Source organism: Lindgomyces ingoldianus, assembly GCF_010093535.1.
Source record: "Lindgomyces ingoldianus strain ATCC 200398 unplaced genomic scaffold BDR25scaffold_41, whole genome shotgun sequence".
NCBI lineage: Eukaryota > Fungi > Ascomycota > Dothideomycetes > Pleosporales > Lindgomycetaceae > Lindgomyces > Lindgomyces ingoldianus.
Window position 1 is genome coordinate 379928 of NW_022985202.1, and position 26420 is coordinate 406347.

Here is a 26420-nt window from a genome sequence, read left to right on the forward strand (position 1 = left end):
GGGGGGGGGGGGGGGGGGGGGGGGGGGGGGGGGGGGGGGGGGGTTTGGAGGAGTGGGCGGGTGTGAGTAATTGGCTGGGAAGCGGTGGTGAGGAAGGAGCACTTGTGACCAGAGCCGGCCTTTGTTCTGTCTTTGTGCGGGCTTTGTCGTTTACGGGGCTGTTCAGGAATGTTCGGAGGGCGATTCACGAAGGATTCAAGAGGCCCAGGGACCAGTACCACTGCAGCTGACGTAGGGGGGAGGGGACGACAAGTCTTTGGTGGCAGGTCGCGGTGAATGTCGAAGTCAAAGTGCACAGGTGTGGCTGCAGAAATTGCCAAGACATGATTGGCTGCTCCCAGTGAGACAAGTCACAGCATGCCTGCCGACCTGCAAGAGCACGACGCTGCTGTGGGAACATTGAGGAGTGCTCTCCTGTGTCAGAAAAGCGAGGCCGCGAAACTGCGAACTGCTGTCGCTTGCACCCACCAAAGCTTTTCGGTTCATGCACGGTGCAGCGCTGCAACAGGCCAAATTAAGCACTGAGAGCCCTGATTCCTGGAGTTGGTCGCAATTTTGGAGCTTATGTAGATCGGCGGACTGTTTAATTTACGAGCACACCCGTGGCCCGTGTGCACGCCCAAGCCTCACGACCTTCACAGCGCAGGACAACCGCAACACCACAACACACTCACAGACCTGCTCGAGGACGACGTCTGCCGACCTCTCTCTCCATTGCGCGCGTTGCTAGCTCCCCCCCCGCTGCCTGCCGTCCCTCGTCCGTCATCGGTTGGCCTGTGTTTCAGCTTCCATCCAGGGTCCCTTCTGCAGCGTGCATCCCCCTCAGGCTCTTTTCTCGACTCGAGCCCCTCTGTCTGCCCTGGGCTTTCACCGCGACGCATGCCCCCCGACAGCGCGACCGAACACCCTCCCCACCACACGCCCGTGGCCGCCTCGTCCTGACAACAACAACAACGACACCACCACCACCACCATCACCGCCGCCGCTCCGGCGAGCTGCCAGCCGTCGCCAGCGCATCGACTCCGCCTCCTGCGGCCCTCATCTGCTCCCACCCCTCTGCTCGCCCCTGCTCGTCTCCGCTCGTCTCTACTCGTCTCTGCTCGTCTCTGCCCGCCTCTTCTCTCTGCCAGCTTGCTTGTCTCGTCGCCCCAGCTATATCCTACCATAATCCCGCTGTTGATCGTGTCTACCAGCTCCGCAGCCGCTCCCTGCCCGCACGCGCCCCCTTCCCCCGCGACGGCGGCACCTCGCTACGCCTTCGGCGGGTGGCAATTGTCTCCAAGGCTGGCATAATTAGATCATGGGCACTCCAGTGGAGGGGCCGCCTTCACTGGAAGGCCAGGGTGGTCCACGCCAGTACGTGGCATATGACCCGCGCGGCAACGGCCTTGCCCGACAACCTACCAACCCACTTGATACCCATAATGCCCATGCCCTGTCGCCCCAAAAACGTAGCGACGCTCTCGCGCGGTCGCCCACCGACCCGGAGCAGGACCAAGCAAGCCCTTTGTCGCAGGACAGACCAAAACCCCGCGGCGGAAAGTCTTGTGGTAAATGTGAGCAGAGCTTGACCGGGCAATTCGTCAGGGCGCTGGGCGATACCTATCATCTGGAGTGCTTCACTTGTCACGTTCGTATAGCCCCATCCCTCATGTGCTTCTTGGTGCCATTGCTGACCCTTGCTGACCCTTGCCTAGGACTGTGGCAAGATCGTTGCTTCCAAGTTCTTCCCGGTGCCCGAGAAGCCCCCAGGCCAGTATCCCCTATGCGAGACCGACTATTTTCGGCGCCTCGACCTGCTCTGCTACGAATGCGGCCAGGCCCTGAGAGGGTCCTATATCACGGCTCTTGAGCGAAAGTACCACATTGAGCATTTCACGTGCTCCGTCTGCCCCACTGTCTTTGGAGCGTCAGACAGCTACTACGAGCATGAGGGCAGCGTCTATTGTCACTTCCACTACTCGACCAAGTTCGCGCAGCGATGCAATGGCTGCCAGACGGCTATCCTGAAACAGTTCGTAGAGATCTACCGCAATGGCCAGAACCAGCATTGGCACCCAGAATGCTACATGATCCACAAATACTGGAATGTCCGGCTGCATTCTACTGGCCAGCCCATCATCGAAGCGCAACTTTCTGATAGCGAGGCAACCGACGCAGTACGTGAAACGGTGCGCAAGCGAGAGGAGGAAATCGAAGCAAAGGTCAATTGGATCTGGAAAACTTTGTCAACCTTTGAAGAGAAGTCGGCGACTTGCATCTCTGATATGCTCCTCCATGTCAGCAATGGCGCTTATTTCGATGGCGTCATGGCGGCTAAGAAGTTTATTGTCCATATTGAGCTCTTGTTTGGTGCCGCAGACGATCTCGATATGCAGCTCCTTGCCAACATACCCAAGGGTCTTACCTACTCCCGCGAGTCGAAGCTCCTCTGCAAGAAGGTCGTCGCTTTCTTTGCGCTCCTCACACAGTCTCAAGGAACGGGAGTTCGGCGCCTGGGTGTCACCCAAGAGCTTCTCTCGCTCGTGACTGGCCTTGCGCACTACATGAAACTTCTTATTCGAATTTGCCTGCAGGGTGCGCTCAAGTTGGAGCGGGAGACGCGTAGTGCGAGCGGACTTACCGGATTCCTCGCCCAAGTCAATTCTCTAGACAGTCGGCTTGAGAGTGAGGCCAGGGGGGATCAAACCGCCGAAATAGCGCTCTATGTTCCTCGTTGGGCAGACGCTTGTCCCATTTGCGATGCGCAGATTGAGGACAGATGTCTTCGAATGGACCACATGTCCTTCAACTACTCCTGCATGATTTGTCACAGTTGCGGTCAGGACTTGCGAAATCGCGTCAAAGACGTGCGCTTCAGTAGGTCTTTGAAGAAAGTCTTCTGCCCGACATGTGCTCGGAGCGTTGCAGACGCAGAAGGCGGATTCGAGCAGGTCACCAAGCTCCGGCAATATGTGCATCTTTTGAAAGTCGCCCACGCGCGCCTGTTAGCGACGTTGCGGTCTAGTGGCGCGCTACCTCATACATCCGGTAAGTCTCAATAGCTTCCATGGTAGTACCATAAATGCCATCCACCCGGTTTAAAATTACAACATTGGGCGTCATACTCCGCACACTCAACATTTGATTCTGCCGCTAACCATGTTTAGACGATCCAAACCTCACAGGCTACGACTCCTCGCAGGGACACCGTCTAGGAAACGCAGGGTCCGATCTTGAACCGCCTCTACTGCGATCTGACACTCGTTCTAAATCGTTCGGGGGTTCTTCTGCCGCTGACGCTCAAGCTTCTTCCACTGCAAACTATGAACAGACTATGACAGACATCAAGCGACTGCGGTCGACTCGTCTAGATAAACACCTATCTAGTACTATGAAGCGTGCACGCACTTCGAGGATCATTGATGGACCCGAGGCTATGGGCCCAGGCTCTGGCGATGGACAGCTTCGTGGCGGTATGCAGATTGTGCAAGAGCGTGAAGCCCCAGGCGACAATGACAGTTTGACACTGGGGGTCAACTCGCTGGCACTAGACGATATCGCTAGGATGGCTGCACTAGAGCAACAGCGTGAACAGCGACCAAATGCGTTTCGCGCCGGTGGAAGTGCTCTGCTTGGACAGGATCAAGCCAAGATGGTTAATGGTCACCGTCGCGATATCTCTGGAGGAAACGATCTCGAAAACATGGTCGAGAGTCGCCCTCGAACGTATTTCTCCGAGCTTTCACCCTTAGAATATTTCAAGATCAAAGGTCTTGCTGTCCTTCAGCTAGGCCTTCGCCTGGATGATACTCAATACAACCAGGGCGACCTGCTCGACCTAATCGAAACGAAACGCTCGACCTTCTGGGGCAAAATCGGGCTCGGAAAAGCATTTAAGAATGACAAGAGCAAGCCAAAGAAGGGGAACTCATCGATCGAGAAACCAACATCTGACAAAGCTACCTTTAGACAAACGCTTGAGTACCTAGTCGAGAAGTATGGAGCCGAGTCTACTGATGGCGTTGGACCAGGGACCTTGAAAGTTCCTGCGTTACTTCAAGACGCCATCACGGCCATGAGGAACATGGACATGTCAGTTGAGGGCGTCTTCCGAAAGAACGGCAATCTCCGCGCGCTTCGCGAATTGGAAGAAGAGGTTGATGCTAAAGGTGTCGAAATGGTGGATCTTAATCAGCAGCAGCCTGTTACGTTGGCCAACCTTCTGAAGCGGTTCTTACGGTTGATGCCAGATCCGGTGCTGACATTGAAGCTATATCGATTGTTCATGACAGCCAATGGTGAGTTCGTTCAGCTCTTTCAGAGGAATCTCTACTAAATTCTCTAGACATCGAAAAACTAGAGGATCGAAAGAAAGTATTGCACTTGATCTGCTGCCTGCTCCCGAAAGCGCATCGCGATACCATGGAGGTCCTCTTTTGTTTCTTGAATTGGGTGTCATCATTCCATACTGTCGATGAGGAAACGGGCAACAAAATGGACACATGGAATATTGCTACGGTCATGGCCCCTAATCTCCTCAGAGAGAGCAATGAGAAAGAGATGAAGACTGTCGATCAGGGAGCTGTCAAAGTCGTCTTTGAATTGATTGAGAACAATGAGGAGTTTTGCGAGGCGAGTTCTCCTTCCCCTTAGTAAGAATCTACTGATCCCAGTATAGGTGCCTGAAGAGATTGTGGATCTACTGAACCATGACAATGCGTCAGAGTTGACCACAAAAGAGATCATGCGGTTGTGGGAGCAACGTGGCAAAAACCCACAGCCGCCACCTTCTGGAACATCCCCTCGGAACCAGCCAGGGCCTCGGCCACGGGACGACAAGCGCAATGCTCCCCATATTACGCAGGCCGATAACAACCCTCAGCCCTGGCAGGGCGAATCGTCAGTTAGGCACATTGCGGGAACGGGCAATCACAATCACGGGCCACCGAGTACCCATAACACACCACCCCAAGGTCACGGCTATGACCTAGGGACTCCGAGTCTTCCCTACAGCCAAGCGGCACCAGGATCGACGGAGAGTCACCGTACTGGATCGCCTCATCGACACAGTTACCGGTCGCCTGCATTCCAAAAGCAAGGCCAGCTCGGTACCGCGGGTGCAGGCTGAAGCATCAATCATCCTTCTAACCTATATATTGGAGTTCTCAAGGAGTTGGTTTAATTCTTCATTGGTCGAAAACGCCACAAAACGATTCGTTTGGAGCGAAAATATTTCCGCGACACACATTACCCGGACCTCTGGTCCATGTTCAAGCATCTCTCCTGGCATTGGTTTCACGACTAACACTTGGCCTCGTTTTACGGAATGGTGGGATTCTTGAGTTGGTTGCAAATCGAATGACCCATACCTGGCATTTGGAAACGGCGTTCTCGGTAAGTTACACATGCACGTGCCTCATTGCCACTGCCCTTCTATGCACTATTATGCCTACCTGCCTGTCTGTTATGCCTTTTTTTTTTCTTCCCCTTATCGCGGCTGCCTGCTTGTCGTCGCGCTTTGGCACTGTTTATATGTACGGAGATGCGGATCGATTTGGTACTAGACGGCTTGTTGGATGGGCTTCGAGCAGTCGAGATGGATTTGGAGGTGTTGTTGGTTACTAGGATCGTGAAGTGAAGGGTTGGATACGGAAAATGGTGCGACACTTTGGTATCGAGCCGACGAACCTTTTCTCGAATCGACCGGACGAACATTACACCACAGCCATGACGCCTAGCTCATGCTTTGTTTTTAATGTATCTGATGGGGGTTGGTTTGGGTCGCAATTGCATGGCTGGTGTGATAGATACCTGGACGGAATGTTTGGGTGGAAATTGGGCGGCTGTTGCTGTACGGTGCTGTATTACAAGACGTGGATAATGTGGGGGGATTGGTGGCAATTGGAGGACTGGTCTTCTGACAGAGACGGGGTTCTTTCTATAATATTCTCGAGGCCCACAAGTGCCTCGTTCTCTTCTTCATCTGCTCTCTCCTCTTCTAATTGCTTGTGGTGCGTATTATGCGTCCCCTTCCTGCAACTCTCGACAGCATATTATTCCGGTCCGCGCCTTCGTCAGTCGACCGCCCCCCACTTATTTGCGCCTTCATCTGTCCCTCATCTCCCTCTCCCCTCTCACTTACATGCTTCACTCCGTTTTGACTGCCATCTTCGCCTTCTTCCACTGCTCACGAACAGTCAAGTCCAACATCGTGCTTCCTTCGCCCCTACGCCTTCGACGTCCCGTCATCGTGCCCTTCCCTCTCACACACCGCGTTCCTACCGTGTTCCGTCTCTCACAGACCCAATGTACTGAGCAATCCCGCATGTGCCAAATGGATCAAACCAGTAAACATTGTGACTAGTGTTGCTTCATGCCCCGCTTGCTTTTACACGACCTGTATGGCCTGCAAGGGCAAGCAGCATACCGGACTCCGCCCAAAAGATAAAGGCACTCAACCGCTCCTGGCAGTAGCCAAGGAGAAGCAGTGGCAGACCTGTTTCAAATGCAAAAACATGGCCGATCTCAACATCAGCTGTTTCCATATAGAGTATGTGCTATTGAATCTTGCCTCGTGACGAACAAATCATCTTATTTGCAAACACCGTTCTGGTATCAGCGGCAAGAAATAGAAGATTTGCAACTGCTCCTAAGAGGAAGAGGAAGATCCAGCGAGCGAGCAGGCAGATGATATTCCTCCCCAGTCTACTCCGGGCGCTCCCTGGGCTGCGTCTAACTCCCCTTATCCGGGAGCTTCATCTAATTCAGCTAATTGCTCAAATGCACGCAGCGACTTCTATTCAGTATGCTACCCCAACCCAGGCTGCCCATCCAATCTAGCATCTCACTACGCGTCCACTAATCCATGATCATCATCATATTGTACCTCATATTCAGAACGTCAGACTAACTGAGCTGCATAACTTCGTCCGTATGATGCGGAAACGTGGGTAAAATACAACCCTGCAGCTACTGCAATTAGGAGATGTATTTCGTGGACCACTGCGAGAAATGGAACTTGAACGAATACAAGCGTTGTCAGAAAGATATCGTGTCAGGAGAAATACAAGCTCCATGGCAGGGGCACCACTTCGTCGGCCGTCTGATACTCGAGCTTGGACATGATACGACTTGTAATTTTTGTCACTATGCAATGCACCTTGTGAATTCTTGTGCGGGTTGTGGTGCCAAGGTGTGGAACTGCTGCTGCTGCTTGAGAGATGGACTCGTGGTGTGATGGCTGGATGGTGGGAGGCTCCTGTTTTACATTCGGTTCGATAAGTATTGATCAGAGTTATCTTGGGTGGAAAATTTATTCTGCGTCGGATATGAAGTTGATGAAGACTCTTTCTCCTCTTGTGTTTCGAGTCGAGGAGCAAATATCCTATTAAGGTTGGAGATATGGAGAAACCCCGACGATATGGTACTGACGGTGCGTTACCTGAAGGATAGAGGTGCTTAGTTAATCGCTAGCACGTCTCAAGTTCAGCCTACAAAACCTTCTCCGACATGTCTTTCTGCCGCGCAATTCGCATACCATGAACGACTTCCACACATATCTCAACAGGCAATCACCTTTTACTATCCCCCATCCCACTTATCCTACTTCCTAACCGCCACAACAAACAACCTCGGATATCCAAGCAAAACCCGTCCATCCTCGAGTCTGGTATACACCTCCTCCAACCTCCTTTCATATTCTTTCAAAAACGCCTCCCTCACCCCTCGCCCCCTATCGCCACTATCACCGCTCTCTGGCATCCGATGCAAGAAAGGCTGCAACCCCGTCCCCTTAACCCACTCGACAATCTTTCCCGCATCATCTAGCACGTGAAGATACTCCGTCCGCCAGATGATTACAGATGATGCGTGAGGGACAAGGGTGTTGTAGATGGTAGATGGAGATTCTATGGGATCAAGATCAGGCCGGGTGTGGGAGGACAGGGATCCAATGTTTGCAGACTGGAAGTAAGGGGACCAAGGTTTCCCAGGCAGGAGCGCCGTGCTACGCATGAGCGCATGGGATGGCTGGGTGTAGTTATCTGGGACTTGGAATGCGAGAACCCCGCCTTTGGGGAGGGATTGCAGGAGGCGAGTTAGCGTCGGGAGACGCACGGAGGACCGCAGCCAGTGGAATACTGCATTGGAAAATAAGACATCGACACCCTTTCCCCCTTCCTCATCTCCCCCCGTAGGTGTGAAGTTCCCAACATCACCCTGCGTAAACTCAACGTCGGGTAAACTCAGCCGAGCCTTCTCTAGCATGTCCTGGCTACTATCCATCCCCGTCACCCGTGCGCCGGGAAATGCATCGATCAGTGCTTTGGTACTGTTGCCAGGCCCGCAGCCTAGATCGTAGATTCGGGGGTTAGGGGTGGTGATTAGGGGATGAATTTGAGAGATTAGGTCGTAAACCGGACGAGTGCGCTCAGTGTGAAATTTGAGGTATTGGGATGCGGACCAGTCTTGTTTTTTTGCCGAAGGCGTGGGTGCGGGGATGGACATTTTGGGGGAGACCGTTGTGTGGATAGGTCGTTCCTGAAGTTGGGGATGTTGATGTCGATGTTGGTGTCGATGTTGTCGACTGTACAAATGCAGATGCTGGATACTCGTAGTTTGGTGATAATTTTGGCAAAAGTCCGCCCTATTCCTCACAGTTCTTATCCTCGAAATTCGGGGGCAACCATGCAAGACTTCAGTTTCCTTCCTTGCAAATGATAATGTTCCGATATGACTCTTCCCACGGAATGCATCTGCTCCGAGCATTCCGAACATGGTAATTCCCCTTCGCGCGATTCTTTGAGCACTCAAGACTCTAAGCGCATGTGGCCACAGAAACATTCAATGAAATAATTCCTGCCGACTTCGTCCTGTTGCGATACGCGACGGGTTTGGGGAGTGGTAGACTTCGCTACAGTCTGTATTTGAGGCGAGTGGGCTGGATGCAGACGAAGGCGGGGAAATTTACTCCGAGCCCCACGTAACGTCACGACACGTGATGTGTGGGTTCGTAATATAACGAGTTCACAGGGCCCTATTTTGTCTCTATCTCCAGAAGTACTGCATCTTGTCCGCTAAGGTAGGGCGGGACAGCAAAAATTTTAGGCATGCTGTTCGCGATCTCTCTTGACGAAAGTTTGCATCTGTCAATATGCTCCCAGATTCTAGTAAGGGTCTTATCTTATTATTTCTACAGTAGTGATGCATTCTGTTATGTTGCAACATACTGTAGACGCCGTAAACAATCATCTACCCAATACAAAAAGTTATTGCACGGCCCTGTTTTGCCAAGGTGATATGTTTCTAAAGAGACATATTGACACTCTTTTTTGCAGGGAGAGAATATATTCTCATTTCCTGTCTGTCCGCATCGTTATTACAGCCGTGAGATAGATCTGAAATCTGCCTCCAGCGCCAGACATAGGAAAGCACCAATGATATTCTGTTTCCAATTCAAGCCTTAACCTCCCCGCCCTTATTTGACGTGATCTCCAGATGTGGAGTCGAGATGTCGCTATATTCCATCCGGAGCTTCGGATCCGTCGGGATATGAACTCTTCTGCTAATAACTTGGACGGTAAGGCTCTGGAGGCGGCCATGCGGGATGAGCATACCATTCCCCTATTTTATATTAGTTGAACCCTTCCCGCGACTTTCTACGGCAACCCGATGGATGAGAAACATACAGCATAAACCTTCCAAGTCAACTTGCTCTTCAAATACGGCACCACAATACCCTCATCTAAGCTCTCCAACTTCCTAGCTGCGATATCATCTAGCAACGTTGCTGTCAAGCTGATCGTACCTTTTAACCTCGGGTCTAGTGTGCTGTCCCGCTTGGCTGTGCTGCGATCCATGGTGTGATCTGAGGGCATTAAATGTGTCCAAGCGCCGATACTCGAAACAGGATCGGAAGAGAACATTCCGACAAGAGAGAAGCGGACGGTAAAGGTCGTCGGCATGTCTATGAGAGAGGCCTCGACATTGATGCTCCAGTCAGTGAAAGAACCGTCGGCGTTCAGATGCTTTAGATCACCACCTTCGGCCCCCATTTCGCTCAACCTCGCTCGGGAGCTAGAACTGTACAGCTGGGAGATGCTGGCGTTTACACTTGCACGGTAAGCGTCTTTTGAATCAAACATCCAGCTCATCGTCTCTGGGTACGCGTATCCAAGAACCGTGGTGTCTTTCACCGCATTGGAAGTCCAGAACGTAGTGGTTGTATTCCAAAATGGTAATAATGGAGTGTCTGCGTCTACGACGGTATTGTCGGCGATCGTATAGGTTCCACTGCTGAACACACTCCTAGGCTCCACATACTTGTCAGGATTAACACCTTGCCAGAGGGCGAAGAGACGGTCGACGTTACTATTGAATGATCAACACTACCCATAAGTAATATTACCTAACCATGCGCCTCAGCTGCGAGAGATACTATATCTCACAGCGGCGTGATAGTTTCGGGGAGTCATACCAATGATGGAGCATGAACAGCGGCTCGAACGCAGAGTATTCGAGGGGCCACATATGACCCTGCCACGGGTTATCTGGTGGGGTACCCCCAATTGCGTAATGCACATTTCCATGTACAAGTTCCAGATGGTGCATACTGAACGAGTTCATATCTTCCGCCACAGCAAATCCCTGACTGACTTGATCCTGGAAAGAACGACGCTGGTCGTTGAAGTTTTTGATGAACTTCCATTGCTGGGATGTGCAATCTGCATGATTAGAATCAGGCCAACGAACAGTGCTGTTGATGGAAGCCCACTTGACATGTGTTAGTAGCCGTAGCCTTAAGAGGGTGTACTACATACTTCTTCGGTGAAGTCGCCTGGAACAAGGGGATGGAATTCGTAATGGTGAAGAGGATTGGAGATAATTTGCTCTTGTCCATTGAATCCGATAACTTTGGCTGTTGGCGTGGTGAAAGCTTCAGGCACGGATCCCCCTTTGTCGCCGAGCGCCCAGTCCCAATATGGGATGCGAAACTCGTCAGCGGCGGATGTATACCGGCCGCGTAGAAAGGCGGGGAACTGAAGGGATACTCGTTGGATGTGTTTGTACAATTCTTGCTATCATCCAGTCAGTACAAGATATCATTCCGTAACATGGAACATGACCAGAGTGTCGTCTATCTAGTAAGTCTCTTGCTTTAATCATGTAAAACGTCTAGCCGAATGCGGCTATCTGTCCTAAATTACATTTGTCATGTTCCATAATATGTGAGATGAGACGGCAAAACCGGCCGCGTCATCTTATCACGGAATCTGACAGGGTAGTTCTGGACTGAAAGTGCATGCCCGCTAGAGTCTCCATTATTACGGCAAGCGATCTAACTTTTCAGACCTCCTCCGGTCACGCTGCGTAGTGAGCACAAGGACACTGTAATTTGAACATACCTCGTATAAAGCAAGATATGCGCGATGCCAGCTGAGGAACATGGTGTTCGAATGTGGGCAATACCCAGACTTCTTTCCTGGAATGCCTTCCGCCTTCTGCCAGGGAATGTATGGTCTGCCATGGATTCCTATGCCCCGTTAGCCTTCACCTTTGAGAGTAGTCCTTTCCTACTTACCTGTGATCTGGTAGAAGGAAACAGGATCGGTCTGGTCTGCCATTTGGAAGGAACGTAGGCCGAGGATGTAGACATTCCATTGATCGGGAAAGTTTTTCTGTAGGTCGCGGACCTCGCGTCGGATAGGAACGCGACCTGTCGATCTCGTCAGCCTTGGTTTCATTCAGTACTCTATACTAGCAGATATGACAGAACATGCTGGTATGAAAGAGGGTTTGTATCCTCTTGATATGCCCCTCATTCCAGCAAGAGCTCCAACGGGTTGACTCTTTCCTATCCAGATTCCGTACTGCCCACTAACATAGCATATGGGAATGCTCTGGAACGCTCTTACCGTCTAGTGTCCTCCGCCCTACACCCGTAACCAAGACAGCACCCGAATCTCCAGAATGGTGAGGATGGTCGCGTGAAATAGACGAGGCCGTAGCGAAGGACACAGTAAGAGCGAGGAGGAAGAGACGAGCAAGCCACATGACAGGCATTGGTATCGGCAGACACACCGGGAAGGTGGTAAAGGTTGGGGAGGAAGGAGCGAGCGTGGGTGGAGAGCGAATCAGAAGTGTGACTCGAGGGTTTTATGAACAAGGGTAGGAAATGAGATCAATGAGTGTAGTATAAGCGGGGGTGAAGATGAGAGGGCTTTCAGATATTCCCATGAGCGAGGAACACTGAAACGAGATCTACCCAGAGTAGTATGATGTCAGCGGCAGGAGAACACGAAAGAGAGGGAGCATGACGGCGGTGTTGGAGGCGTACCAATCATCATATATCTAGGAGTGGCGCCCGATCTGATTCATATCAAGCGAGCAGCGCGCGCGGTAAAGGCGGTGACTGTTCGAGTAGTGTTTGGAAGACAATTGATGATATCGGAGAGGAAGTCGCGGTTGACTAAAGAAAGCTACGTGTCACTGCCACGCCACACATTCACTGCTTCGTGTGTAGGCTCGATAATATACCGCTTTTCACCACGCGACGCGTTCCGTGCCTAGCCATATACTAGAAATCACTGGAGCGACGATTACAACCGGCAAGGGAAGGAATTGTCCCCTGGTAGTGAAAACGGGAGGAAGGGGCAAAATCGCGCATGTTGGCGCTGCGTTGCATAAATTTTTCGAGTGAAGAGAATGAAGGCTACACAACCGGCTACGCGGTCCTTCAGAATAATTCACCCAAAAGGGGCGGTTTGTGTGCGAGTGCGTTGCCGAAGGTTACATTCGACAGCATCACGACCGCGTGGGGAACGGTTATCCGCATGGTTTATCCGGGTCCATCGCGCGTAAGATGCAGAAAATGGGAAATGAAGCGGCTATAGTAGATGGGATGACTTAATATCGGCAGTGACAGAACGAGAGTAGGTTACCGTAAAATTGTGTGCCACGCAAGAAAAGCGGAAACGGGTATCGATGTGTTAGTATGGAAGGTGAGTGCGATATCAAGGTTACTTGATACTGTCTCGCTAGGCTGAATTCAAGGTCCTGTACGCCATCGAGATTAGACCAATCCCCCCGAGACGGCTATCGTCGTTGCATTCGTGAATCGTGTCATCGTGCCCCTCGTGAACTTCTATCTTAGAGTCCATCCACCCACTGTACCCCTCACCGCTCAGATGTCATTGTACCCAAGGAACGTTTTCTTCAGCCCCTTGTCAGCAACCGCCCATACCCAGGCCCTTCCCGCTTCGCCGCACCATAGCGCTGACGGATCATCTGACTTCTCTAACATGCCATCCTTACCCATGGATTTGATCTCATGCCCGGTCGTATAGGTAAGGAAGTGCTCGAATTGTTTGCCTTCGAGCGCAAGAGCGTTGCCAGAAATCCCGTGGCACAGACACGGTTCTTTCGTCAGCAATCCGCGCTCCCAGATGCATTCTCTTCCCTTTGCAACAACTCGATCAATGCGGTCCTTGAGGTTTGGAAAGTACTGCTCGATGGATATGAGGGAGGATACTACCCCAGGCGCGCCGTGGCAAAATTGGACCAGCCGGTCACGCCCAGGAGGAAGCGACGAAGGAAAGTTGCCGCTCTCGTACTGATAACTAAGTAGAGCCCCGAGTTCCGCCTCAAGTTTTGGAGCCCAAGTGGCATCGGTGAGAACAATCTGAGTGATGATACCGATTGCACCATGGACGGCGCCAACGTATGCTTTGCCGTGCCACTTCCATGGACGCGGGCTGTCTAGGATGTTCTCGATAACTTCATCGGTAGTATCCTCGATAAGCTCCAGCACTTCCTTGTTGTCGACAAACGCCCCGCGTACCAACCGAAGGAGGTACAAGTAACCGGCGCGTCCATAGAGCCATTCGTTGGAAGCTTCTGGCTCAATGGTGACGGCGGCAAAATCGCAGATCTCCTTCACCGTATCTGGGTCTTTGGCAGTCACAGCGTACAGGGCGAGTAGCGCCATGATATCGTCGGCGACACCACACTTGCTTGGAGACGGACCGGGATATTCTTTGATGTTGGCCTGGGCTTGTTCAATGTACGCTGCAGACCACGTGTTCATGGGGAACTCGTCGAGGGTCAAGTCGGGATACAGATTGTGAAGGGCGTAGAAGAGGTAAGCAATGGAAATAGGCCCATAGTACAAGCCACCACCTGGAGGTATCCGGTGTGGAGGGTAGTCGGTAATGAGGCGGTTGAGAGATGCCATGAGCTGCTTCTGAGGATCCCTTCGGGCAAGCTCCGCGTCGTTCCGAAAGTAGCGCGGTATTGGGGCTGGCGCTGCTGACGGTGCTGGCGCCGTAGTTTCTTCAGACATTTTGATAGTGGGGAGGTTGAGAGTTGGTTTAGAGTGCTATCAAGGAAGTTCGTGGGAGCACTCTGCCTGCTTGCAGCTAAATCACTCGACAGTGAGGCAGGAAAATGACGTCAGCAGCTACGCCGCAATTTTCCTAAGTAAAATCCGTTGAGACACTAGAACGGCTGAGGAAGTTTTTCAGTTGATGAGCGTAGGCGAGAGGTAAAAGGGATATTGTTGATGAGCTGATGAAAAGTGAGTGACGAAATATGCAAAAGAACAAAGTCTAGGCAAGATCCGCAAGGCTGGGTCACGTGAATGTGCTTACTCAGCCATGGCAGCCCTTGTTGATGCCCAATGAAGCATGGGAGGCCATGCTTCCGTTTAAGCAGTATTCATTATCATAATGGTATCTACTAGCTATACCTACATACTCGTGACCGTGACATGCGGAACTTCGAGGTCGCGTTCAATTTGTGTGCTCAGAGCACAGAAAGTCCTGGGGCTTATCTGGGGTCCTTGCGCTCCTCTGCATCGCTATTGCTGTCTCTCTTTATTCTCTTCCGGCTGGGTTGGACTTAATGTACCCCACACGGAAGCGGAAGTATCAGGTGCCCCATGCGGCTGTGATAGTCTCGATGATGGATCTCTCTTTCCCATGGAATTAAATTGCGCCCAGCTCATAACATGATCCTCAACATCAACGCCCGACCTCCGAGGACTCTTAAAATGGCCCGATTCATTTGCAGATAGATTAGGTGTAGCAAAGGGATTCTGCTGGGAGGCTGGAAGCTCCGCAATGCTGCCAATTGGATCGGCCCCCATCTCATTGGTCGGCCTAATCATCCTCCCATCAAGTTGCGGCACACATTCACGGTCAACATTCTCTAAGCCTGCCTTCTCTTTGGAATTCGTGATGCCGCGGATTACTGCGTCTGATATCTCATTGGAGGGTGCAATGCTACCTGTGCGACGTTCAATTTCAAGTCTTCGGGAGGTCGTGCTTAGCTCGTGCGACTCACCGTCATGAACCACGAACTCCGACATGTCCCCCTCTGCGTACGATGGGGGAAGCGTTGCTCTTTTGCGCTCCTTTGCTTGTCTCTTTCGCCTCAAAAAGAAGAATAGGAGAAGCGCTATCCCTAACACTACGGTTCCGCTTATTACTCCTCCAGCAATTGCGCCTACGGGTGTGCGACTCGTATCTTTTTGAGAAAGGTTAGGATTCGATGTGGGTGAATGGGAGAGTTGAGATGTTGACGACGGATCGTGGGTAACTGTGACGTATACTGTTTGACCCCCACTGACAGAAGCAATAGTCTGAATGTTGGAACCGGAGGATGATGCTTCTATCCGAATAGACGATGCTTCTGCAGTCGATTTAGGTGCGCTAGTTGTAAAGGCCGATGCCGGAAAAGATGAGAGTATATTTGAGGCGGTTCCTGGGAAATTTAGAGACTGTGTTACAAGGGATTGGACGTTGCTATGGTCCATTGGGAGTGAAAAGCGATGAGAGAAAGAAGAGCGGAGAGCAGCCATTGCTTTGCGGGATTGGTCTTCTATACATCCGCTAAGATGGTGGTTTCAATTCGAAATGTCAACACTGAAGATGTTGCGGAGATCTTTGAAACCATCCGGTCCATGCTACATGCAAAGCCATCGCAAAACTTGATGAGAGCGTAGATTACGACCATGTGAAACCATGGTCGTGAAGCACAAGAATACGTACCACTACTTGTTGTGGGGTGAGAGCCCGAAGAGCTTGGACAACCATCGCTCAAGGCACATGGATCCACCGCGCAGCACCCGCTGAAGCCATTAGACGCACACACGTACCACTGTTCTCCGGAAGAACAGCTTTGGCGATCTTCCAGAAGAACACGCATTGCCGCATCGCACTACCTTGGTTTCGCGGGCTGTGAGAAAAGAGAGCGCAAAAGATAGAACAACAACTGCAAAGCTAACAAAGAATGCGGCCAGCGTTGTTTTGAGTGTCCAAAGGCCAAGACAACATGGCCCCAACACCATGCGGCGTAGGTCATGAGTTGGCGGGAGGCGGTATGGTAGGAGACATTTTGCCTGCGCCTTGTACCTATGCCGGGCCTAAATCCTCCTTGATTCGTGAGATAAGACCTGTCAAGATCTTCGAACTGGAACATGGATTGGCGGGAGCTCACTTTGGGTGCACATACAGATGCTATTTGCCCGATGGTGTGGATAGAACGGAATTGGAGCGCGGAATGAGGGGGTGGCGAGGCGCAGAGGAGAGATTGTCACCAATCAGCGTTAGCCAGTTAATTATCCTCTCGTGACTAAGCTCAACCCTCTCTTTTGTTGCTTCGTTTCTCCCCTATCCTACGAACACTCCAGTTCAACTTGGAACATCTTTCCTACAGAGTTTTCGATTGAGATTATCATACAGGAACATATGCAGAAGGATGAAGTAAATACTACACCCGCTCACCCAGTCTCGAAAATGGATAAGAATAGAGTCGTTCAGTTGAACTTTGTTGCGGAAATCAGAGAGAGAGAGCACTCACAGGATGCAACTTTCTGCCCTAAATTACCAATTTCATGTTCAACACTAGGCCACAAGATGTGGTACAACCCTAACCAGTTGTATGCATCTTCATTCTCCGTTTCTCATTGCTTTTATTCTTCTTGGACCTTGTAAACCAATGTCTCCGCACTAACCGGCCTCATCTATTCCTCCATTCTTTTGATTTTCCGTTCCTCCATCTTCTCAGGCCCTAGCAGCCTGAATCCGTCTGCTACCACCCTCCCGAGCCCTCCGGGCATCAACCTGACCGGATTAGGCTTGAGTGCTGTTCTAACTCGCTCACTTAGCCACTTGTAAAATTGAACTGCGAAGTCTCTGGCGGCGGGTGACTTTTTCACCGTGAGCCCTTGGTACTGCACCTCTTCACCAAGATCTTCCCAAACGGCGCCATAGATCAGTTCGACAGGAAGACTCCCGGCTTCCCATGCCCCGCCCGCACGCCATCTCACTATGACTACCTTCCCGTTCGTTGCCAATGTCGATGAGACACATTCCGCCGAGCTGCCTTCTGATATGCGATCGTATGCGAAATGCATACCGCCTCCAGAAAGTTCTTGAATCTGCTTAGGCCAGTCTTTCTCACGATAGTCGACAAGGTAGATGTATCTATATGGAGCAGACCTAAGCATTTCCCATCTTGCCTTACTCGCTGCGCCAAAAAGCCTGACCTCCTTCCCGCTCATCTCTGCGCTAGTCCGGACCATCTGAGCGGCATAAAGCCCAACGAAAGTAGAGGCACCGTAAATGAAGAAGTTCAGTACCTCGGGCTCATCTTTTCTTTGCAACTGGTTCCGAACCCATCCAGGATGCTCCTCTAGTGCCTTTTCTATGTTGTACGCGAACGGGGCGTCCAAACCCAGGCGGAACCACATTCCCTGTGTGGCAGTCAATGCCACCAAACTTACTCCGGCAGCTTCCTCATATTCAACGTCGGCCGATAATTTCCACACCAAATCCCAATCAATGACTAGAAACTCAGCAAAGGCACCCGGCCGCTCATTGACGCTGCAAGCACCTTGCAAAAATCCAGCCACTCGATCTCCGATCTTTATTGTGCTTGAGGACGGGGCCGAGCAACCGAATTTGACTACAGCTCCCGCAAAATTGCTTCCAATAGTGCGTCCAGAGCTAGCGAGAGAATGGCTCACACAGAGCGGGTCGATGGGGTTGAGTGAAATCTAATAGACCTGAACCAAGATCTCATTAGGCGCTGGGTTGGGCTGAGGAATGTCCTGCAAGTTCACTGTTTTGATCTTCCGCGTTAAGAATGAGGACCCTCATTGTCGTGGATTTAGGGTGGTGAATTCTTGCAAAGGAAATTAAAACTGGGTGACTTTGGGGAGCGTCTGGGGTTTGCGAGTGAGTAAAAACCTTATTTCATCCTCTCGAGTCTCTTATACATTCGTTCGACTGCACTGGTATCACTAGCTACAGTGTATTGATTACAAAAATATGTTGTGGTGCGCTGACGTATCGTGATTGGGTTCTCCGAAACAACCCCGATTACTCAATACATCAGCCGATAGATCACTGACATAGGTATTCACTTGTTGATGCCGTACAGCAACTATAGCAGTCAACATGAGAATTATAAAATGAGAATGGAAATTAAATGCTACGCGCCAAGTACTCGAACGGGTTACTACTAGTCTAATAATGTTCGGATGCTCTATTGCGCCTTCAATTACCCTTGATTAACACCTGTTTCTCCTTCTTCAGACTCTGGGCAACATCAACCGGAATCTTCAGTATCGCGGCGACGATATCGGCTGGAGTAAGTGCTAGCCATTGTGTGAGCGGGATGTCTGCCACACGATCACTCTTGTAAATCTCAATCCATGTGAGGTTCTGCGTTTCGGACGTATTCTCGATGTAATGGCCTTGCGCAATTTTAGTTACTTCCGAGCAAGGAACGATTCTGAAGAACACTACATACCGCTATTATCGGGAAAGACTGCCGTGTCCCCCGCTGAGAAGTCAAAGGTGCGGGCGTTTCCATTACCGATGAAGACTGTAGCTCGACCTTTACCCTCGTGAAAGTAGAGCCATTCCTCAGCCTAAGAGAACGTTAGGCCGCCGTACATTTCCGTTATCGTTGGTGGTCCTAGCTTACAGTAGGATGCCAATGCAGCTCCCTGAGGCCTTTCGGCTCTAACACGACAAACGTGGACGCAATCGTCGTTGCGATGGGGAAGTTGGTGGAATCGATCTTGTAGAATAAGCCGCCACCGCCAGGAACTTTTTCAGGCGTATGTTGGAAGGTATGGTAAACGTATGAGCTATTTCCGGTAAGCTGACCGTTGGGTCCTGTCACGGTCCTGTTGCTGACGGTGCTGTTTTGGATGTAAGGGTTCTTCTCCGGGACGCTGCTGAAGACGGACTCTGGGAGCCCGAAGTTCTTCGCCAGCACGGATTTAGGAGTGTGCGCAACCCAGTCATCGAGATTAAATGTGGTACTGAAGTATTGTTAGTGAGCCGATAAAGATCACAATACGCCTCTGGGATGCTGAGGTACATACCCGACCTTGTCGAAATCACCATCATCAAATACGAGGAGGTATTCGTTCTCATTATCGAGGCCTTGAACCGTATGCGCCTGACCTTTAGGGAAATACCAGATATCACCATACTCGAGAGTATCAACCTGATACTTGCCATTTTCGTCCACGGCAGAGACAAGCACTCGGCCTGTATAGACGAATCCCCATTCCGCCTTCACCTAGTCAGCCAAATCCATCGGATATAATTACTACTTCTTGGTATCTAGCATGAAACATGGCAGGGCATTTTGGAACAGAATTTGCATCCCACTGACACTCTCCTGTATTCCTGCATAGGATATGACCAATGAACCTCACCCTGGTAATGTTCCACGTTGCGTGGTAACATGCTGTAAGAATTCAATTTAGACTTACTACTTTGTGCCAGTGTAGCTCTCGAATAGCACCCTTCTTTAGGTGCTGCTGGGCGGCGGCAATGTCATGACTTTGCGGCAAGTCCTGGACCACCTGCTCGCGTACCCACCCTCCGTTAAAAATCTTCGTCTTGGAGTCTGAGAATCTCCATTTCAGGTTTGGTACTGTACCGGCGTCGGTACCTTGCTGGCCAAGATTGTCCGGGTTCTCAATGTCGACTTGATGATTGGTTCCACCTGAACCTGGTCAGCGAAGGTCGGACAATGCAGCAAAACTCAGGAAGGTCAAGATCTCATTTCAGATTGCATGAAATCGAGAAACATGCCTAAAATTGGAGCGCCCTTTCCATTTGCATCGATTGGCTGTCCGTTTTTGAATTGAGCGTCTCTTTTGATGACGGCGCCAAGAGCGGTAAGGCTAAAAAGAAGGGTACTGTAAATGCCTGCTGACTTCATGGTGATGGAAAGAGAAAAGAATGGCTGACTTGGATCGAGGCAAATTTGTGGCTCTCCCGCATTCCTAGCCTTTTATATGCAGGAATGGGTGGTGATACTGCATCTATTTTACCCGCCCTGCTTGCAAATCTAAATATCGTTTAGGCTGACCCAATTCAGACGTCAGCCACTCATTTTAGAGTACATATTTTCGCCTGCGGAATATCGGCCGTAGAACTTAAATCAAGATGATGATAGTCGGCGACCAAACGTTCGCCATTCTCGTGGCGCATGTCGCGATGCTTGGCATTATGGTGTTGATATTGTCGATCGTCCCCGCAATCGGAATTTCGCACCCCAAGCTATGCTAAGCTTGTGGGTGATCTGCACCCAGGATTTAAGCTTAACAGAGGGCACGGGAGAACAAGATCTGATCGAGGTGCGTACTCTTTGCTAGCCGGGTATTGCAGCATCCTGTGGGATTTTGATTGGAAAGCCCGAGGGGCGGAGTAAGCATCTGCGCCAAGCTATGACAATGACCCTTGATCGTACGCCGTCTCTGAAAGCCTGCAACATGATTGTATATTTGTGCGGGATAGGGTTTGCGCACTGAATCTGTGCGGGACACTCCGAAGGCATGTTCCTCCCTACTCGTTCGAGGAACAGACGTTCTTTTGGGTGAATCTGAAAACTATGAACCTCTCCAGCTTTCTAGTATGAAAAGCAGTTCCCAAATGGATTACTTAACAGCTGATCTGCTAATCGGAGCTGAGGTTGTCACCTTGTTTGCTCCCACGCTACGAAGTCCTCATCGACTTGGCATATACCAAATTTGAACCCACGAACCCACAACCTTACGGGTAGTTTCAATGCCGATCCCACAATTCCACTCTCCAAGAACCACGGCCACGCCGAAATGCCAGTCAAAATCTACTCTTAATATCTTAGTGCCCATCCTAAACCCCAAAATGGAATACGCAGGATCGCTACCTGCCGTGATAGTGACACGAGACTCATTCACATCCGAATCTAGGCGAAGGCAAAGTGCATACCGGCCATCTCCACGAGGCTTGGTAGGGTGTATTGCCACTCTTTTGCTTGATTTGTGGTTTAACCTGCGTCGGGTTACCCATTTGCCGGATTTCGTGTTCTTGAAGTCGGCGGTATGATGAATGAACTTCATTCCCCTGTCGATCGATTCGGTGAACTCAACACTAGTTCAATATTTTCTGTCAATTCGCGGCTTGATGACACCATCCACGCCAGTTCTCCAAGAAATTAAGATGCTCAGAAAGTTGCTATGAGAAGGGAAAGTTGGAAATTGAGAAGAGACGAGGACGAAACGGACAGAGAGGAGAGCATGTATAAGTATGAGCGCCGTAGCCTGGTGATCTAACAACAACTTACTCATAATTTGCTCAAAGACTTTCGAATTCTCTCTAGCTTCTTTATCACCATGCATACGAAAGCTTTGGTGCCTGCGATTCTGGCCAGCATGGCTACTGCTCTGAGTCTCCCCCCTCTGATTCCGACTATTCCTGGGGTTACGGAGCCTCTCTCAAGCAATGCTCCACCGCTGCCAATCTTGCAAGTCCCAACACCTCCTTTGGAAAGTCCTCCTTTTGTTGGAAACCAGTCCATCAAGCCCAAGAAGATTGGATACTTCTGGACGGCGGCTGGCGACAATCAGCACAAGGATTTCCTTGCCACCTACAGCCTCGATGATGATACTTTTGGGACACTCCTCTGGGTCACTGATGTCCCTTCTAGTGGCAATAGTCCTCATCATCTTGGGCCCTCGTTGGATGGCAAAACTCTCGTTGGGGGTGGCCTCCTTTCCCTCTTGAAGACTCAGGTAAGATTCCATCATTGGTAGTCAGGATATTTGTACTTACAAGTAAGGATACTGCGTACTACTTCGATACCACCAACCCTTACCAGCCAAAATTCAAAAAGAGCAACCGAGCTCTTTTATCATCCATCACTGATGAGATCCGCGCTAAGCCTGACGGAGGCTTTTTCATCACCTACATGGGCTGTGAGTGCTACTTGTACAAGATTCTACTCCTATAGGCTGTTGACCTTTGCCACAGCCGCTGTAGGTTCGTCTCCCGGGCGCCTTGTCGAGACCGATGCCAACTTCAACATCATTCATGAGTGGCCTGAAGATGTGTCCTCCACCCTTAACATCCTTGGCGAACAATTCTCCCCCCATGGTCTATCTGTGGACTGGAACAAGAAGATAATCCTAACCTCCGACTTCGTCGTTCCAGTCACCATCCTCAAGCCAGCCTCTGCGCTCGGCATCCAGCGCGCTAATACCCTCCGTCTCTGGGAGCTCGATAGTCGCAAAATCATCTCTACTATCACGATCCCCAACGGCCAAGGCATTCAAGACGTCAAGTTCATCCCTGGCAACCCTGAATCAGCCGCTCTCGCTACCGCCGTCGGCCCCGGCCAAGTCTGGATCATCTATCCATTCCGCAAAAACGCCCAAGGCCAACAAGGCATCGCCGAGCTCCTCTACGACCTCGGTCCCAAAGCCCGCGACAACCTCGCCATCTATTCCGACATTACCGACGACGGAAAGTTCGCGTATTTCACCCTCACCCTCGGAAACCACGTCGCAGCCCTTGACATCTCCAACCTTAACGCGGTTAAGCGTCTCGACAATCCCGATCAGGACCAAGGCATCGTTGGTCCGCATTACGTTAAGGTCTCTCCCGACAAGAAGAACTTGCTGGTTACGGATTACTTTGTGCAAACGGGGGATATTGGGGTGGTGAATACACCGGCAGATTTCAAGGCCCAGTGGATTGATATCTTGCCGGATGGGAGCTTGCACTTCAACAGGAGCATTAACTTTCCTACAGAGTTTGCGAATCGTGGAGGTGCGAAGCCGCATTCGTCGGTTATCTTTGACCTGACGGACCCTAGCAATCCTAAGTACTACTAAAGGTATGTCCTTATCAGAAGTCTGCCATGAGTAGGCTGGAGCGTAGGCACTAGACGGGAAGGTGAGAAGGACAGGTAGCTCAGGTGTTATTGTCTGGACAATTTTCTTTTCCCTTCCCACGATTCCATAGATCTGGGATTAGTATGCCGATGTAGAGCATAGAATGGAGTCTCTGCCACTCGATTTCGATGTGAACCTTAAAACCTTGAAATGCAGACAATCACGTGATTGCCGACCAATCTTTTGACGGAAACCTCCCACCTGCCTGGGTACACCTGCACTTAATTTAATACAATTAAATATTTATGCATAATTGACTCTGTATAAACTTGAAGCGGAATGTAAACTCAACTTGTCAGTCTAGCCAGAACATTACGACGTTGGACGGCATATTACATCCACTGTTGGATCTGTCAGAGCCGCTGTTGCAGTTGGCAAGCTCCTCGGATTAGATACCACATGCATGCAACATGCAATTGGCTTGGCGGTAACACAAGTTGTGGGCATGCAGGAGTTCTTTGGCTCGGATACCAAGTCTTTTCATGTCGGACGCGTGGCACAAGGAGGTATGGTGGCATTGTTGGCTAAGGATGGGTATATAAGTTCCCTCCAGGGTCTTGAAGCAAAACATGGGTGGCTGCACGTCGTCAGTGCTCGTGAAACCGCTACCGCATATTTTGATCAACTGGGGAAGATATGGGAGATTGAGAAGAACACCTTCAAGCCATTTTCCTGCGGAATTTTCATGCATCCGACGATTGACGGGGCTATCCAACTCAGCAATGAGACACATGGAAAAGGCCTCTCCATTGATAACATCAAGAGCGTAGAGTTGCGCGTGGACCCGGAAGTCATGGTCCTGACAGGAAAAACCAATCCACAGACAGGCATGGAAGAGAAATTCAGTATATTCCATGCCGCGGCTGTTGGCCTGCTTTATGGAGATGCCACTCCATCCCGATTCACGGATGAGGTGGTGAGGAACAAGGGGGTGGTTGACATGCGGAAGAAGATCAATGTTACTGAGGACAATTCGGTGCCGACAGATGCTGCTTGTGTAACAGTGCAGTTCAATAATAGGACGGAAGTAGAAAAGCATATTGAACACGCGAAAGGAAGCATCGAAAACCCGCTTACGGATACCGAGCTGAAGAAGTTCATGGAGCAAGTTGCACTAGCAATTGGAGAGCCCAAGGCCGAAGATGCTTATCAGGCATTCACAAGCATAGAGAATATGGACGATGTTAGGAAGGTGAGAATGATGTACTGAGGGATATAGTGAGAATCTACTGTTAGAGTAAAATCACACCCACTTGTTCAACCTAGCCTATCATTCTTCGTCCTAGCCCTCATACGAAAGAAACCGTACTTCAAAGTCTAGATTTGGGAAGGGGGCACTTAAATATTCCCTCTATGGCCATTTGCCATGGAATAGGCTTCCAATGTTTTGTTAATATGCTGAATCTCAAGTTCGCAGGACCAATTTGAACATGGGTAACGCGAACATAGCTATAAAATACTATATACGGTTAATTACGCATCCTATTAACAATCTCCGTAATGCTAACAGGAACTTTAATAGATATAAACTACCTGAACCGTGTTCCACAGAGTTAGAAGGCGTAAGTGATCACCTTTGGACTCTTCCCAACCCCGATTCGACTACGCTACATACGCATGCACATGCACATACATTCTTAGACGACACAGTGATTTCTTGATTCCATGATATCATATGCAGCCTAACGAAGTAAATGGATACTAGGTTACGGGGGGGTCAAACGATTCCAGATCCACACTTTAAGTGGGCCTTACTTTGGCAAGATAGCTCTGATAACGAAGCCTGAGGTTAATCGTGTGCAGAAGAACCATGCCCTTCATTAATTGTTTCTCTCTTAATTCTGAGTGATTAATTAGTTAGTCCAATCTATTTGCTTTGGTCTTGCAGGTGCGCTTTGCTTAGTCCACCCCTTCAGATACAGATTTTTTATGGCTTAACCAAAACCCTCGGCCCCCCTATCTCATTCCACCAACTCTCTACATCCACAAGCCTCCTCTCTGTATATTCTGCTTTTAACCCATTCTTCACAATCGCCTCCAACATCATTGGCAATTCCTTTCCCAACTGCGGGAACGTCCAACTTCCTGGTCCACAACCAACCATCGCTACATTCGCCTGCCTCAACAACGAAGCACTAACTAGACTCGCATCCCCAGTGACAGCTCCAATCTCGACCCAAGTAAGCCGCTGACTCTTGTTCCCTCTGGTCGCGATTATACCAGACAAGGCTACCTTCGCAGTCTCCCCCCAAAGATAATCCAGCACGACATCTACGTCCGCTGCAGCCACAAAATCCGTCTCTTCTAGCTTCTCACTCAAAGCAATCAACTCCGTAGCACCTAACTCCTTCGCCATCCCTAGTTTCGCTCCTGGCCGCCCAATAGCCACAATTTCTGTCGCGCCCATAACCCTCGAGATTTGCACCGCAGCCTGCCCGCTTACACCCGTCGCACCAACAATCGCAACACTGAATTTCAAGCCTGGGGTGACGTCAGCGCGGGCAGTGAGCGCCATCCACGAGCTCATGGCGGGGTTCGCTAGCACAGCAATGATATCCGGGTCTGCGCCAGCTGCCAACGGTACGATATTCTTCTTCTCGACATTGATTTCTTCCGCAAACGACCCCGTAGGTGCAGTCAGGCAATTGAAGTAAACCAACTCGCCAGTCTCCATGACTGTACCTACGCCATCAACCCCAGGAATGTGAGGAGGCTTTTTGTGGGCGTTGGAGTAGTGCTTTCCTGCTGCTCGAGAGCGGACAAGGTTGTGAAAGCCTGCAGCGATGATTTTAATGCGGACTTGTGAGGATGTTGGTGGTTGGAGATCGATGATGGAGTATTTGGGAGGATGACCCCAGGTTGAGACACAGGCAGCATGCATTGTGGGTAAATTAAAAGATCACAGAGAATGGATGTGGTTGAAAGGCCTTGAGCCGGACGAATGCTTTCTCGAATGAAGTAAAGGTGGGTGTAACACCCACCCTATTAGTATTTAATACTCCTCAGTTCTAATAGCCCGAAAGCCGTGTGAGGCACGAATATGTACTTCCACATCAAGACTAACGCAGGATCTTCGGCCCCACGAAAAGGCGAGTTCGGTCGGTCGCGTTGCTACCTAGCACTGTTTGCCGCTGGGATGCGGGTGTCCGAGATTCTCGGTACCGAACTTCCATGATTGATTTAAGCACAATTAGA

General features: G+C 50.6%; 12 protein-coding genes across 12 annotated transcripts; 5 read left to right on the plus strand and 7 right to left on the minus strand.

The window, feature by feature from the left end:
* The first annotated feature begins 1091 nt into the window (after positions 1–1091).
* BDR25DRAFT_92749 (rho-type GTPase-activating protein-like protein) lies at positions 1092–5182 on the plus strand. Its single transcript, XM_033699251.1, has 5 exons — positions 1092–1631; positions 1699–3031; positions 3151–4281; positions 4329–4615; positions 4662–5182. Exons 1-5 carry the CDS (start codon positions 1302–1304, stop codon positions 5109–5111), a joined length of 3531 nt encoding a protein of 1176 aa, XP_033541904.1. The 5' UTR covers positions 1092–1301; the 3' UTR covers positions 5112–5182.
* Positions 5183–7585: 2403 nt separating this feature from the next.
* BDR25DRAFT_240922 (S-adenosyl-L-methionine-dependent methyltransferase) lies at positions 7586–8488 on the minus strand (the record flags this gene model as incomplete). The annotated part of the gene is made up of 1 exon (XM_033685723.1): positions 7586–8488. One exon carries the CDS (start codon positions 8486–8488, stop codon positions 7586–7588), a length of 903 nt encoding a protein of 300 aa, XP_033541905.1.
* Positions 8489–9436: 948 nt separating this feature from the next.
* BDR25DRAFT_240961 (tyrosinase) lies at positions 9437–11724 on the minus strand (the record flags this gene model as incomplete). Its single annotated transcript, XM_033685724.1, has 6 exons — positions 9437–9604; positions 9670–10351; positions 10458–10753; positions 10801–11058; positions 11386–11513; positions 11562–11724. 6 exons carry the CDS (start codon positions 11722–11724, stop codon positions 9437–9439), a joined length of 1695 nt encoding a protein of 564 aa, XP_033541906.1.
* A 22-nt stretch (positions 11725–11746) lies between these two features.
* BDR25DRAFT_360967 (uncharacterized protein) lies at positions 11747–13096 on the plus strand (the record flags this gene model as incomplete). Its single annotated transcript, XM_033696334.1, has 10 exons — positions 11747–11778; positions 11808–11847; positions 11903–11953; positions 11982–12148; positions 12175–12253; positions 12287–12495; positions 12551–12603; positions 12632–12872; positions 12900–12981; positions 13022–13096. 10 exons carry the CDS (start codon positions 11747–11749, stop codon positions 13094–13096), a joined length of 1029 nt encoding a protein of 342 aa, XP_033541907.1.
* On the minus strand, positions 13019–14540 carry BDR25DRAFT_92756 (uncharacterized protein). The gene has a single exon (XM_033699252.1). The coding sequence runs from the start codon at positions 14319–14321 to the stop codon at positions 13164–13166; it is 1158 nt and encodes a 385-aa protein (XP_033541908.1). The 5' UTR covers positions 14322–14540; the 3' UTR covers positions 13019–13163.
* Positions 14541–14700: 160 nt separating this feature from the next.
* On the minus strand, positions 14701–16341 carry BDR25DRAFT_346363 (uncharacterized protein). The gene is made up of 3 exons (XM_033694137.1): positions 16030–16341; positions 15323–15742; positions 14701–15265 (listed from the first exon to the last, which is right to left on the minus strand). The coding sequence occupies exons 1-3, from the start codon at positions 16184–16186 to the stop codon at positions 14838–14840; spliced, it is 1005 nt and encodes a 334-aa protein (XP_033541909.1). The 5' UTR covers positions 16187–16341; the 3' UTR covers positions 14701–14837.
* Positions 16313–16974, plus strand: BDR25DRAFT_360969 (uncharacterized protein; the record flags this gene model as incomplete). The annotated part of the gene is made up of 3 exons (XM_033696335.1): positions 16313–16482; positions 16522–16608; positions 16671–16974. 3 exons carry the CDS (start codon positions 16313–16315, stop codon positions 16972–16974), a joined length of 561 nt encoding a protein of 186 aa, XP_033541910.1.
* On the minus strand, positions 16893–18211 carry BDR25DRAFT_306912 (uncharacterized protein). Its single transcript, XM_033690739.1, has one exon. It carries the CDS (start codon positions 17730–17732, stop codon positions 17004–17006), a length of 729 nt encoding a protein of 242 aa, XP_033541911.1. The 5' UTR covers positions 17733–18211; the 3' UTR covers positions 16893–17003.
* Positions 18212–18540: 329 nt separating this feature from the next.
* Positions 18541–20230, minus strand: BDR25DRAFT_328878 (Bicupin, oxalate decarboxylase/oxidase; the record flags this gene model as incomplete). The annotated part of the gene is made up of 6 exons (XM_033692417.1): positions 18541–18740; positions 18797–18917; positions 18974–19316; positions 19380–19573; positions 19776–20011; positions 20101–20230. 6 exons carry the CDS (start codon positions 20228–20230, stop codon positions 18541–18543), a joined length of 1224 nt encoding a protein of 407 aa, XP_033541912.1.
* A 1435-nt stretch (positions 20231–21665) lies between these two features.
* Positions 21666–23165, plus strand: BDR25DRAFT_240865 (uncharacterized protein; the record flags this gene model as incomplete). Its single annotated transcript, XM_033685721.1, has 3 exons — positions 21666–22064; positions 22112–22247; positions 22303–23165. The coding sequence occupies 3 exons, from the start codon at positions 21666–21668 to the stop codon at positions 23163–23165; spliced, it is 1398 nt and encodes a 465-aa protein (XP_033541913.1).
* A 364-nt stretch (positions 23166–23529) lies between these two features.
* On the plus strand, positions 23530–24435 carry BDR25DRAFT_241095 (2-methylcitrate dehydratase PrpD; the record flags this gene model as incomplete). The annotated part of the gene is made up of 1 exon (XM_033685731.1): positions 23530–24435. A coding segment is annotated over one exon (906 nt), but the record flags the coding sequence as incomplete, so codon positions are not given.
* A 645-nt stretch (positions 24436–25080) lies between these two features.
* Positions 25081–26166, minus strand: BDR25DRAFT_306913 (GroES-like protein). The gene has a single exon (XM_033690740.1). The coding sequence runs from the start codon at positions 26104–26106 to the stop codon at positions 25153–25155; it is 954 nt and encodes a 317-aa protein (XP_033541915.1). The 5' UTR covers positions 26107–26166; the 3' UTR covers positions 25081–25152.
* Between the last annotated feature and the right edge of the window lie 254 nt (positions 26167–26420).

Excerpts from the sequence above, each read along its gene's own strand:
- BDR25DRAFT_92749 (XM_033699251.1), top strand. The coding sequence starts at position 1,302 with ATGGGCACTCCAGTGGAGGGGCCGCCTTCACTGGAAGGCCAGGGTGGT. Across the intron at positions 3,032-3,150 it reads CGCGCTACCTCATACATCCG|ACGATCCAAACCTCACAGGC; the intron begins GTAAGTCTCAAT and ends AACCATGTTTAG. Across the intron at positions 4,282-4,328 it reads ATTGTTCATGACAGCCAATG|ACATCGAAAAACTAGAGGAT; the intron begins GTGAGTTCGTTC and ends TAAATTCTCTAG.
- BDR25DRAFT_92756 (XM_033699252.1), bottom strand. The coding sequence starts at position 14,321 with ATGTCTGAAGAAACTACGGCGCCAGCACCGTCAGCAGCGCCAGCCCCA.
- BDR25DRAFT_346363 (XM_033694137.1), bottom strand. The coding sequence starts at position 16,186 with ATGCGTGTTCTTCTGGAAGATCGCCAAAGCTGTTCTTCCGGAGAACAG. Across the intron at positions 15,743-16,029 it reads TCACCCCACAACAAGTAGTG|GAACCGCCTCAAATATACTC; the intron begins GTACGTATTCTT and ends TAAATTTCCCAG. Across the intron at positions 15,266-15,322 it reads GGAGTTCGTGGTTCATGACG|GTAGCATTGCACCCTCCAAT; the intron begins GTGAGTCGCACG and ends AACGTCGCACAG.
- BDR25DRAFT_306912 (XM_033690739.1), bottom strand. The coding sequence starts at position 17,732 with ATGTGGTTCCGCCTGGGTTTGGACGCCCCGTTCGCGTACAACATAGAA.
- BDR25DRAFT_306913 (XM_033690740.1), bottom strand. The coding sequence starts at position 26,106 with ATGCATGCTGCCTGTGTCTCAACCTGGGGTCATCCTCCCAAATACTCC.